Genomic DNA, 12,719 nt, shown 5'->3' with positions numbered 1-12,719 from the left:
CAACCCTTCTACCCCTCTCTCAACCCTTCTACCCCTTTCTCAACCCTTCTACCCCTCTCTCAACCCTTCTACCCCTTTCTCAACCCTTCTACCCCTCTCTCAACCCTTCTACCCCTTTCTCAACCCTTCTACCCCTTTCTCAACCCTTCTACCCCTCTCTCAACCCTTCTACCCCTTTCTCAACCCTTCTACCCCTTTCTCAACCCTTCTACCCCTCTCTCAACCCTTCTACCCCTCTCTCAACCCTTCTACCCCTTTCTCAACCCTTCTACCCCTCTCTCAACCCTTCTACCCCTCTCTCAACCCTTCTACCCCTCTCTCTACCCTTCTACCCCTTTCTCTACCCCTCTCTATACCCCACCCCACTCCCTACACCTCTCTCTCCACCTCTTTATGCATCTCTTATACCCCTCTCTCTGCCTCTGCTGGTTTCCTAGCTACCATTTATCTTTTCTCATAGTTTCTCACTTACACAATAGATCCATCTCTCCATCTCCCCACTTCTCTGTTTCTGTCTCTCGCCCACACACTGTCATGCACTCAAACACTCGTCACTCATTCATGTTCTAGGCCTGGCGACACATGCTTGTCAGTGTCATAACCTCTGCCTCCATCATGGCTGGCTGTCCTTCTCTCATTTCCACACCACCGGCCACCAATGGCCAGTCAGTCCCACCCACCTTCTCAGAGAGTCTGATGGAGCCGTCGGGCTCCCACAGCCCTGCTCCACTGGATAGCGGTGGGTGCGTGGGGTTTCCTCCGTCTAAGCTTGAGCACAGGGCCTTCACTGTACTGTTTATTTGACTCAGCAATAAACGCGGCCTTGCCTAAAGCTGTATTCTTGGCCTTTGTATTAAGATGCAAACAAAGAAAATACAGGAAATATGTACACAAAATTGAAAAAACACAATCCTCAGAACAAAACGGCCTCTACGGACAAAAATCAGTGTTTAATGTGCCGTCCTGTGGCACTAGGCACACGGCGAGCTCTTTTGGGGAGTCTGTCCTGAAGTTCTCTGAAGTCGTCTTCTGTGATATTACACCCTGCCTCTTTCAGCACTTCCCAGAGTTCTCCTTTTCTGCTCCTGCGCAGTGGTGAGGGGTGCTCACACTAAATACTTGCCACCCCAGCTTTTAGAAGCAGTTTGATTTTTTTTTTTCTGATTTTTTAAATTATTATTAATACTGCATACAAATCTCCTGTGTCTTCTGGTTGTATTCTAATAAAGAGACAGAAATAATTTATATAGTCATTACGACCGCTAAAACAGATCTAATGGTGACCTAAGGCTTTTGCTAAACATACATTCTAGGCATGTTGTGTACATGTATATTAGACATAAATATTCTGTGTTCTCACATTTTACAATACATTAGTCTAGTGGCCTTTACTTCTAAAGAATGGGTGCTACGAGTAGCCATGAGGTTTGACATTAGATTTTAGCGAAACATCTTATGAATTTACATCCACGCTCTTATTTCATTAGTGGTGTGGGGCGTTTGCATAGGCCAGCACTACTGTTGGCTTCGGAGTGGGCCATCAGCTGCCCTGCCGACGTCAGCGTTTTGCTACAAGTTTTTTTTCCTCATAAATACGTGTTCCTAAGGCGAGTAGTAAATGTTACTTTTTTATTTCTGGCGTATCCTTTTTTTTTCCTTTCATTCGAATCCTCCTTGGTAGTAGTCTGTTAATTGACCGCTCTCAGCTCGCAGTACCGTTCGGTTTGACTTATTCTAGGGTTCGTTTTGCTTTGCACAGTAATTTGTGGTGAGGAGTATCCAGAGAGAAGGTGGGAAAGTCATTAGCTGCTCAAACACACCTGAAGAGGCAGCAGGAAAAGCAACTACTGAAGGCACTTTGATGCACTCCCTCTCTCTCTCTCTCTCTCTCTCTCTCTCTCTGTCTCTCTCTCTCTCTCTCTCTCTCTCTGTCTTTTACTGCACTCTGTCTTTCCTACACACATACTCATTCACTCTCTCTCACTCATGGTCTCTGTCTCCCCTCTTACCCATCTGCCTCTGCCGCAGAGTGTGGCTGGACTCTGCTGGTTATGTCAGCGGAGTGACAGTGTTCGCTCCACGTAGGCTGCTAATTATGGTCAAGAATATATGTGCACCTTAAAATGTTTGAGGGCGTCTTCGGGGATCTTTGAAGTTAATTTACACTCCTTGTCTGCGTCTGCTACCAAGCGAATGCCGATGCTGTAGTGAATGTGAACCAGGTCAGGCCAGGAGATACGGGGCAGGTAATAATCAAGACGCTGGCTACAGTCCCTCCCTGACACAAGGCGAAGCACCTGATGACGCTTTGTGTGATTAGCGCGATAGGGTCACAGGCTGGCTGTCAGCAGGTACGTGGGGTGTGTTGCGGTAGTAGTGGTAAACTCTCTTCAGGGCGTTTGTCCAACTGGTAATGATATCCAGGGCATGTTTTTTCTTTTTTGCGTGGACGCGTGTGGTGTTTTTTCATACACCGCCATTGACAGGAACCAGTCAATTAGCTGCAGACAAGCAGGAAATCATACTTTGAGTAGTTCTGACTAAGGAGCTTATGAAAGTGTGAACTGCTTAAAGGTTTGAGTTGGCGGTCTTCTCTCTGGTCTGTTGGCTGTCCTTGACTCTAAAGCTAAAATTGAAAACTGACTGTGTTTGAAAACTGACAATGTCTTGAACAAGTGTTGACCGTGTGTGTGTGTGTGTGTGTTTGCTGCAGCTGGCGCAGGATGAGGGTGGGCCCGTGCGGGGCTTTGCTGTCGTGGAATATGAGACGGCGGAGCAGGCGGAGGCCATGCTGTTGGAGATGGACCACCACGTTATCCAGGGACATGAGATCCGCCTGTCACTGTGCAGCCCCGGAACCACTGGACGCAGCACCCTCGCCGCGCTCATCGCTGCCCAGGGAGTGGTGAGCGCACGCGCGGACACACACGCCTATACGCACACACACACACACACGCCTATACGCGCACACACACACACACACACACACACACACACGCCTATACGTGCACACACGCCTATACGCACACACGCGCACACACACACACACACATACACACACGCCTATACGCACACACACACACACGCGCGCGCACACACACACACACGCCTATACGCACACACACGCCTATACGCACACGCGCCCACACACACACACACACACACGCCTATACACACACACGCGCGCACACACACACACACGCCTATACGCACACACGCGCACACACACACACGCCTATACGCACACACGCACCCACACACACACGCCTATACGCACACACACACACACACACACACACACACACAAACACACACAGTGTAATATAGCTATGCACCTGTCATAGCAGAAATTGCACTGGTAAATGAGATAAATGAACTTAAAAAATTCCCAGAAATACACATGAACACTCACAGGCGCGCGCGCACACACACACTTTCCCTTTAGTGTTTCTCTGAAACTGAATAGGGAAAAAAACACAAAGGACTCCCAAAACCATATAGATGCTCCCACACACCAGCTCTCTCCACACACACACACACACACACAACACACAACACAAAAAAACGCGAGGCAGTGGCAGTTTAATTACAGTCTTCACACACTATGCTGTTGCCAACACAGGCCTTCCGTGCTTCTCCCATGCCGGAAATAAAGCAGGTGGCTATTTTGGAGCTGCAGGACAGATCGACTGGAAGCCCTGTCACAGCGCGAGGGGCCAGGAGCCTCCCTGGGGTCCCTGTTACATGTGTTAGGAGGCCATGGAGACTGTGCTGAATGTGCAGAATGAAGCTTTTTTGTGTGTGTTTTTTTTTTTTTCGCTTTTGGAGTGTTTCCTTAGAAAGTGCTGGTGTCATTATTCAAGGACCAATGAAAACAAACGAGCCCCCGCACACCCTCCCACACACATTCACGTTTCCATGCGGCTCAGATAGCGGTCCCTGCAGATTCGCGTCAAGCGGAGATTGTTCCTACTAAGCCCGGCAGGTCGGCTTTCTTCTCTAGTCGACGCATTCAATTATGTTTGTTCGACGTTACTCTCTGCCTCTCCATCATAACGAGCTTCGAATGCTGTCTGTGTGGGCAGCTCCAACGAGTTTTTTCATGACGCTACAGCAGAACCAAAACGGGTTTAGCATCAGCTCAGGAGCCACAGAGCGCAGGTCTAATATCGTGCGTTCCATTTCGTCTTTGAAGATTTGCTTAAACAGGAAGCAGTATGTGGAGCTAGGCCCCTCTCTGACCTTCCCTGCTGCATCATCCCCCTCTCCTCCAAACGCGTCAAAACCAAACAGAACGAATGCAAGCTGACATTTCTCCACAGACGTAGTCCTCCAAGCCATGAGTGGTGCTCTGCTCGAGTGACAAAAATGCCCGCTTCTGTCTCGCAGAATAGCTCGCACGCACACACGCGGAGGGGCGAGTCCCAGGTGCGAAGACCCCTGCCACTGTTGGACTCCCTGGGTTTTCATGGCGGCATAAAATTGGAAGTGCGTGGCTACTAGCAGCCGTCTCGCCCTGCACAGTCCCTTTGGCTGCTATCAGCCAGGACGAGCACAGACGCCCCCCCCCCCCCCGCCGTGTGTGATGTGATGGGATAAACGCTCCAGATGTTTTTCATCCAGACTGTAGGGAGCGCTGGTACTGGCGCCACAGCTGCCTGTTGCTTGATAGGTGGTCCTGCCCCTGCCACGCTCCCAAAGGCATGAGCACCCCCCCCCCCCCCCCCGCCCCACCCAGTCCTTCCTGCAGCTCGACTCTCTGTCCGTCTCAGCCGGAGCATCCTCTGCCCGCCCAAGCATGACTGCCGTGCCGGACACCTACCTCTACCTGGCCCGACCAAGCACACGAGCGTCCTACCATCGCCCCAAATCCGTGTGTGTGTGTGTGTGTGTGTGTGTGTGTAGACAGGCCTCCTGGGGAACAGTAGGCAGCAGATGGAGTTGCAGTGTGATTGGGATGAAGCCATTGTACTTGCAGACATCTCAGATCTAATGAGGAAATCAGAGCTTCTACCATTCATGCCAAACACACGCACGCACACACACACACGCACACACACACACACACACACACGCACACACACACACACACACATCCGTGTGCATACGCGCACACTGACTCATTCTCTCACAAGCACTGCAGAGTCCAGCTTTTGACTACAGCGTGAAGCCTGAACCACGCGCGATTAGATTTCAGTGCGGAACCTCCAGCAATACTTGAATAGCATCTTATTGTTGCATTTTAAAATACCATCCAAAACCATTGAGAGGCTATTGAGCATCACACTGACATTGTTACAAATGACTGACACACAAACTAGATGATGTGTTGTGACGTAATGAAACCAGGGAATGGCAGTATTGTCACGCACTGGCCACAATGCGGTAAGAACCAGTGGCGTCTGTAGGTACAGAAATAGCCCGATCCACGGCTTTTGTTTTTTGGAGTGTAGTGGCTTTTTTTTTTTTTTTTTTTTTTACTATCGCCTTCAAAAAGAAAGCAAAACAGTATGGACCACTGTGATGCTATTGTTATGGCATGAGATATTGTTTCAGAACAAGGCCTTACTGGCGGTGTGTCTGGGGGGCGGTGTGTCTGTGGGGGTGTGTTTGGGGGTGTGTCTTATAGATGCTGAGCAATAAAAAGGGTTTGCTGCCTGAGCCTAATCTGGCTCAGCTCCTCAACAGTATGACCAATCCAGCTGCACTTCAGATCCTCATGAGACCGTACCACGCTGGCAAACGAGGTATCCATGCAGATGCATGCGCGCGCGCACACACACGCAATGCCTATATCGTCTATTCTATCGACCATGTACAAATCGGGAACACGTACAAATAGTTGCGAATGCTCAGTTATGTCCCACTCAGTCCTATAGCCTAATCTCACACCCTCCACGGGTGGTCACATTATTAAAAGCCATCTCGTTCCTAAATTCCTCTAGATGCTGAATAGAAATGCAGATTGAGAATTACTTGAAGTTCTCTAGCTGGTCCCGTTCTTTATTGCAGGTCAACGTTAACAAGAATTATTGAGGCATCCTCCAGAAAATGCATGACCAAAACACAAAGAACCCAAATTCTTATACTGTTTTCAGGAGTGATTATGTAATTGCCCCACCTTCTTTACATAGTAGTGTTTGAAATCCAAATCCATTATATCCAAAACATACATTATTCAATATATGCAAATTGATATTCAATACCAGTTGGAGCTTGGTACCATTTCAGTCCAAGAGCAGACGTCTCTTATATCCGTCTCTTATAATCTTATATCTGCAAGATACGGCTGTTTTTCTGTACCATCCTGAACTTGGTGGAGAGTTGATGTACCTTACACAGGACCTTACCCAGAATCTTTGCAGAGGCCTCTACAGAGGTCCCTGCTCTGTACACAAATTATTATATAAGCATACAGAATCGCTATGATCCTTTATGTTTTATGTTATTAATATTTCTAATTCAATGTTTAAACCTTTTTCCTGTAAACACTCTTTTTATTACCTCAGTCGGTCCTCAGTCGGTTCAGCGGCCCAAACCAGGCTCCTCTCCATGAAAATCTAATCACGTATTAAAATGAACTTTTTATTGGCTGTAAGGATAAATGAGCATAGGAAGGCCTGGGAGCGAGAGCTCGAGGAGAACGCACCAAATATAGCTCGTGATTAAACGTTAAACCTCCCCACCTATTCTGGAACATTCTGCCAGTAGAGCTCAGGTTGGAGGTGGAGCGGGAGCTGTGTTTCTCTCTCTCTCTCTGTCTGTGTCTCCGCTATCGTCTCTCCTCTGTTTAAATCACTCATTCTTCATTTCTGCTAGCCCCCCCCCCCCCCCCCCCCCCGACACACACACACACACACACACACACTACCATGTCTTTGGTTTGCTCTGCAGGGAAGTTTCGTCCTCACGCTGTTCCCTTCCTGCGACCGCCTCTGACAGCGGCACTGCTGCAGCTAGGAAAAGCACAGCAGGTACGTTACTCTCTAACTAACACAGACACACACTCTCACTCACACTCACACTCACACACACTCTCTCTTTCTCGACTTGTTTGCTACCTCTGGCATTTTCACTGTTCTTCGCTCGATGCCACTCACTCGCTCTCATCTTGATGTCACCGGGCCGATGGAGCCCACGTGAGCGAGCGAAGCGTTTCGGCCGAGAAGTCACAAGAACGGCAGCTAGTTGCTAACGAGTCTGGGCACGCACAGGCTTCCTGACCGCGTGCGATCTCTCTCCCCTCCCCAGAACGCCATGCTGGGTAACGGGCTGCTCCTGCAGAACCTGCTCCACGTGCAGATGGCCCAGCAGCAACTACTGCACATCAAGGACAAGCACATTAGTAACGTGAGGGTGTGTGTCTGCCCAAGTACCTGCTCTGGCCGTGTGTGTGTGTGTCTCTGGTGTGCGCGTGTGCACATCCGTCCACATTTCTTCATCCACAAGAAAACCATTACGTCTCACCAGCTCGTGTGTTGACTTGAGCTAAAGCTAACCACATTCAACAATGACATATTTTCTTTTGAGAAGAAATTATTTTTCATAATAAAAGCTCCGACTTTCCCTCAGAAAGGCACGCAGACATTAAGTGTGTGTAGCTTGCATACCTCTTTGAATGTTACAATACTCGCTGGCTGAATTGCAATTTTAGTTGACATTATACAATACTGGATCAGAACAGGTATGCAAAGAAAAATAATGGCCTCATTTCGAAAACCCGAAAGCCTACGTTGCTTTCATTTTTTTCTTCTGTGTGGGGGTTGTGTGTGTTTGTGTGCGTGTGTGTCTCTTTGGGTGTGTATTGGCAAAACATTGCAGTGTAATATTTATGCCACTGTATGAGGGTGCTGAAAGGTTTCATTGTTGCATAGTAAAACGGTTTGTAATACAGTTATGCAGGTGTAATACAGGTGTAATGTGGGTGCATATAGTGCAGTCTGTAAATAATCGTACAGAGACAGGTATTGTTATGGTTCTGTTCTTGGACTAACCACCTATGAGGTTATAGTGCAACAGAAGAGGTTATTTACATACATCAATCAGCCACAACATTAAAACCACTGACAGGGGAAGAGAATAACATTCATTATCTCATTACAATGGCACCTTACAAAGGTGATGGGGTGAGATATATTAGGCAGCTGGTGAAACGTTCTTGAAGTTGATTTGTTGGAAGTAGGAAAAAAAAGGGTAGGCATGAGGATCTGAGCGACTTTGACGAGGGCCAAACAGTGACGGCTACGTCACTCAGACTGGGTCGGAGCATCTCCAAAACGGCAGGTCTTCTGGGGTCTTCTGGGGTGTTCCTGGTATGCCGTGGTTAGTACCTACCAAAAGTGGTCCAAGGAAGGACAGCCAGAGAACTGGCGCTGAGGCTCATTTAAGTGGATGGGGAGTGAAGGCTCACTCATCTGGTCCAGTCCCACAGAAGAGCTACTGTAGCACAGACTGCTGAAAATGTTCATGCTGGCTGTGATAGAAAGGCACCAGAGCTCATAGCAGATCACAGCTTGCTGTGCATGTGGCTGTGTAGCCACAGACCAGACAGGGTGCCCGCATTTAACACTGTCCACCACCGAAAGTGCCTGCACTGGGCACGTGAGCATCAGAACTGGACCATGGAGCAGTGGAAGAAGGTGGCCTGCTCCAGCGAAGCAGAGAAGGCCTTGATGGACTGCTGATAACATCGGCCTCGGAGGTCTTGTGGAGTCCATGCCTTGATAGAGGTGACAGAGCTATGTGGGTGGCACAAGGTGGAGCTACACAATACCCACCCATAGATAGATAGATAGATAGATAGATAGATAGATAGATAGATAGATAGATATAGACACACAATCTTAATTAACATGGTGTGTAGGATGACTGCATACTGCAAGTATTCCCAGTTGATATCTGCCTGAAGTATGCAGTCATCAAACATTTGTAGGTGCTGGATATCCTCTGTTGGGTATCCTCTGCTGGGTATCCTTTCTTAGGATGCTGCTTGTGTATTGTGGCTTTTTGCCTTCAGTCTTACCTTCAGCATGCGCAATAGTGTTGGATGGCCATTGACTTCGCTACTCAATCACAATCACATTTTGGCTCCAAAATTTTAATGTTACATTTGTCATTCTCCTGTGGTAATGTTTGAGGCTTGAGTACTTACCCTGAAATGAAACCTGGCATTTTACACTAACCCCATGGTCATTTTGAATCTAGTGAGCTGGTGTGCAGCCAAACAGCTGTTTCAATGTCCAATTATTAAACACAGCACTGTAGCCATGATTTTGTGGTCTTATCAAAGACACTAACAAAATCCTAAATAATTAGTGTCTATCTGCCTTCTCTCTCTCTCTCTCTCTCTCTCTCTCTCTCTCTCTCTCTCTCTCTCTCTCTCTCTTCCTCTTTGTCTTCTCTCACCTCACTCTTCCTCTCTTTCTCCTGCTATCCCTCTGCATCCCTTTCTCTCTCCTCTACAGGTTCCCAGTCTTTTAGGTGACCCCTCCCGGTTACTTCTTCACAAAGTTCTGGGTTTGCGTGCTCCAGCTCTAGTGCCCATGGGGAAGGGGCTGCTTGGAGATTCACCCACGGGTAGGTGCTCCAGGCCGGGCATGCGTAGGCAGGCTGGCCCCTCCTTCCCCTGCACCTCAAGTGCAGAGGTCTGCACTGCTACTTCAGAGAGGTGCATTTGCAACGCAAATCAGCTGCAGCTTCAATCAGCGCTTCTCCTTTCATGATATTATTCAGCGTGTGTTTGTGTGCGCGCATACGTACACGCGTGATTATCTGATACGTAGATGACACCTTTGAAATGCACGTACGCGTGGGGTCATTACCATTTCAGTGTCTGCGCCGTGTCAGCCAAAACAGGATATGATAGATGTCATTCTTTTCTTGGATTTTTTTTATTTTTTTTTTAGAAATACTATATGTGTAAAACTTTTGTTATACCCCCCAAAAAAACTTTGCTTTTACACAAAGTTCAACTAGCCTGTGAGACTGCATTGTTGTGAAGTAACCCATTCTCCAAATCTCCGCTCCTCATCCTCAGAGTTCCCGGATCCTTCTATAGTCACTTCCCAGGCCGCAGGCTCCATCGTGACCTCTTACACCCCAGGCCGTGCTCAGATGAGCTCCAGTACTGATCACGATGGCAGTCCAGCCGCCCCCACAGGCCCAGAGAAGCAGCCTGCACCTCCAGGAACCACAGGGGGCTCTGCTAGCTCTCAAGCCCAGCTGCAGAGCTTTCTTCCTAGGTTACCCAGAGCTGGCCTGGGCCTCTTGCTGGGCAACACAGGTCACAAAGCTTCTATTAACTCCCACAGTGCTACAACAGAGACTAACACTGCTGTTACGGTAAGTGTAGATTTAACTTTTTTTAACTTTTTCTTTCACTTGTGCATTTTCTCTCTCTCTCTCTCTCTCTCTCTCTCTCTCTCTCTCTCTCTCTCTCCCTCCTTCTCTCTCCCCCCAAACCTACTCACACCTTCTGAGTACTCAGAACACTTGTTCCAGTGCTTGTTTGTGTGTTTGTACAGGTAGTCATTATTTGAATCACAGAGAGAAAAGCAACCTCCTTCTACCTGCTAGGCACACACACACATTCCCTCTTCAGTTGTTTTCTTGTCATTCTATCAGGATTATTTCCTGTCTACCTTTTTCCATTCAAATATGTGTGTATGAGTTTGGTTGTGTGTCTGTGTATGTCAGTGTGCCTGCGCATGGATACACCTGCATTTCTGTGTGCAAGTGTATTTGTTTGTGTGTGTGTGTGTGTGTGTGTGTGTGTGTGTGAGTGAGTGAATGGAGGGAGGAAGCATTAGCCCTGAGCTTCTTGCTTTCTGTAAACTAGTGCAGGCCCACACTGCCTACAGCCTAGCCTCTCACCAAACGCGCGCGCATATACACACAAATGGGCAGCTTTCTCCATCATGCATTATAGATGGGTGTGTGTGTGTGTGTAAGAAAGGAAGAGAACAAGGGTGAGCAAGGTGAAGGAACTCCAGTAGGAAGGCTTGTGTATTAAGTAGGCCTTTCTGCAGGGTACTTTACAGGGATGCTTGCGTGAGTGCTGATTGGCTGGAACAGAACTCAGCCAGTACCACAGAGCCCTATCAATGATGATTCTTTGTTCAAAGATGTCAAGGCAGTTGTGGTTTCTATTTATTTATTAAATTAATCTCCATTTTTGCTTCTACGTGTCATATATTTTATAATCTGGTTTAAGTTGTTTAGTTGATTATATTCTCACTCAGATACACAGCCCAAACAGCCCGTGCTGGTGATGTGTCTGATGGTCAGTGAGAGTAATGGATGCTTTGTCTGCTTGCAGTCCCAGGCCAGCTGCCAGACGTCTCTGCTAGGAGAGCCTCCCAAAGAGGTAAAACTGCCCTCGAACCCCTACCTGAACCTGGCTAGCGTTCTCCCCGGAGTGGTCCTACAAGGTACACAAGCGCACGTATGCGCACGCGTGCACACACACACACACACACACACACACACACACACACACAGAGAGGTTGAAAATGACTCAGCTACTCTGTCTTGTGTCCCCTGTGAGACCTTTGGATGTCAGAGTCTGGTGTTTATAGTTCTGTACTGTCTGTCTCAAATGATCCCCACTCAAGGGCACATTTAGCGCCAGCATGCCAACAGCTGGCAGATCCAAGTGACTGTGTGTGTGTGCACATGTGTGTGCCAGCACACGAATGGTGGGTGTGCAACATGTTTGGAATGCTTTGGTTTACCTCTTTAACTCTGTGCGTGTGTGTGTGTCTGTGTGTGTCTGTGTGTGTGTGTGTGTGTGTGTGTGTGTGGGGCACAAATGTTGGGTGTGCAACATGCTTTGAAGGCTCCGATTTACCTCTTTTTCTATGCATGTGTGTGTGCTTGCATGCACGGGTGTGTGTGTGTGTGTGTGTGTGTGTGTGTGTGTGTGTGTGTGTCGCCTGCAGCTTCCAGCAGCAGTAAGGTCCAGGCTGGCCAGGTAGGACAGGCTGTCACTGGCAGCTACAACACTGGCCTTCCTCCCTCTTCCCTGCCAAGCAGCCAATACAGTTCAGAGAGCACACCCTCCGACTACAGCCAGCATTACAGTCAGCAGTACTCACAGGTAATCGCACGCACGCACGCTCGCACGCACGCACGCACGCACGCGCCACTACTTTCCATTCCCTGAGGTATTTTCCTGGAAACAGATGACCAAAATTTTGCCACGCAAGATATCCGTCAGTGTAAACATAACTTTCATTTTGCCTTTTTTCATCTGCCCCTTGCCTAGCAAGGAGTGTATGTTTGGGTTACTGTAATGAGATTTATACTGCAGGTTTCTCAACCTGCTTGATTCCCCAAACACAAATTCGGGAACCCATTAACTTCCATAAAATGTTGGGACCGAAATAAAATTGTGAATCCTTTAGCAGCCAGTGTGCTTTCCTACAGCTGCTGAGTTTGTACGCATGCGTTTGTGCGTTATTTTCACCTACCTCATGTCGTCTGTCTCACAGGCACATTTAATGTGTCCACGTCCAGTGTGTAGTAGTGCAGCTGGTGCCAGACAGAACCACTCAGCTACCCTCCACCTCACCCATCGCTGCTCAGCCCCTGGTGACAGCCGTGCTGCTGAGCGGATGTTCAGCACGCTGGTGGGGCATTAGCACAGCATTAGCACAGCATTAGCCCAGGCACGTGGTGTGCTCGCGGCCGTTGAACTGCTGCAAGTTCATCAAGCTTTG

The 12,719-nt window shown here is 48.3% G+C and overlaps 1 protein-coding gene across 1 annotated transcript in view; it reads left to right on the top strand.

Annotated features, from left to right (window-relative positions):
• raver2 (ribonucleoprotein, PTB-binding 2) overlaps positions 1-12,719 on the top strand; it is a 39,555-nt gene that overhangs the window by 21,774 nt on the left and 5,062 nt on the right. Inside the window, exons 4-11 of the mRNA XM_027032024.3 lie at positions 2,714-2,905; positions 5,630-5,747; positions 6,895-6,974; positions 7,252-7,356; positions 9,465-9,576; positions 10,037-10,341; positions 11,318-11,429; positions 11,940-12,097. Coding sequence (XP_026887825.2) covers positions 2,714-2,905; positions 5,630-5,747; positions 6,895-6,974; positions 7,252-7,356; positions 9,465-9,576; positions 10,037-10,341; positions 11,318-11,429; positions 11,940-12,097 — 1,182 coding nt within the window. The remainder of the gene's footprint in view (positions 1-2,713; positions 2,906-5,629; positions 5,748-6,894; positions 6,975-7,251; positions 7,357-9,464; positions 9,577-10,036; positions 10,342-11,317; positions 11,430-11,939; positions 12,098-12,719) is intronic.

The sequence above is a fragment of the Electrophorus electricus genome, chromosome 7 (genome assembly GCF_041902795.1).
Source record: "Electrophorus electricus isolate QZ-2024a chromosome 7, ASM4190279v1, whole genome shotgun sequence".
Lineage (NCBI taxonomy): Eukaryota > Metazoa > Chordata > Actinopteri > Gymnotiformes > Gymnotidae > Electrophorus > Electrophorus electricus.
Note: the sequence above shows the minus strand (reverse complement) of the source record. Positions and strands in the feature narration are given on the sequence as shown.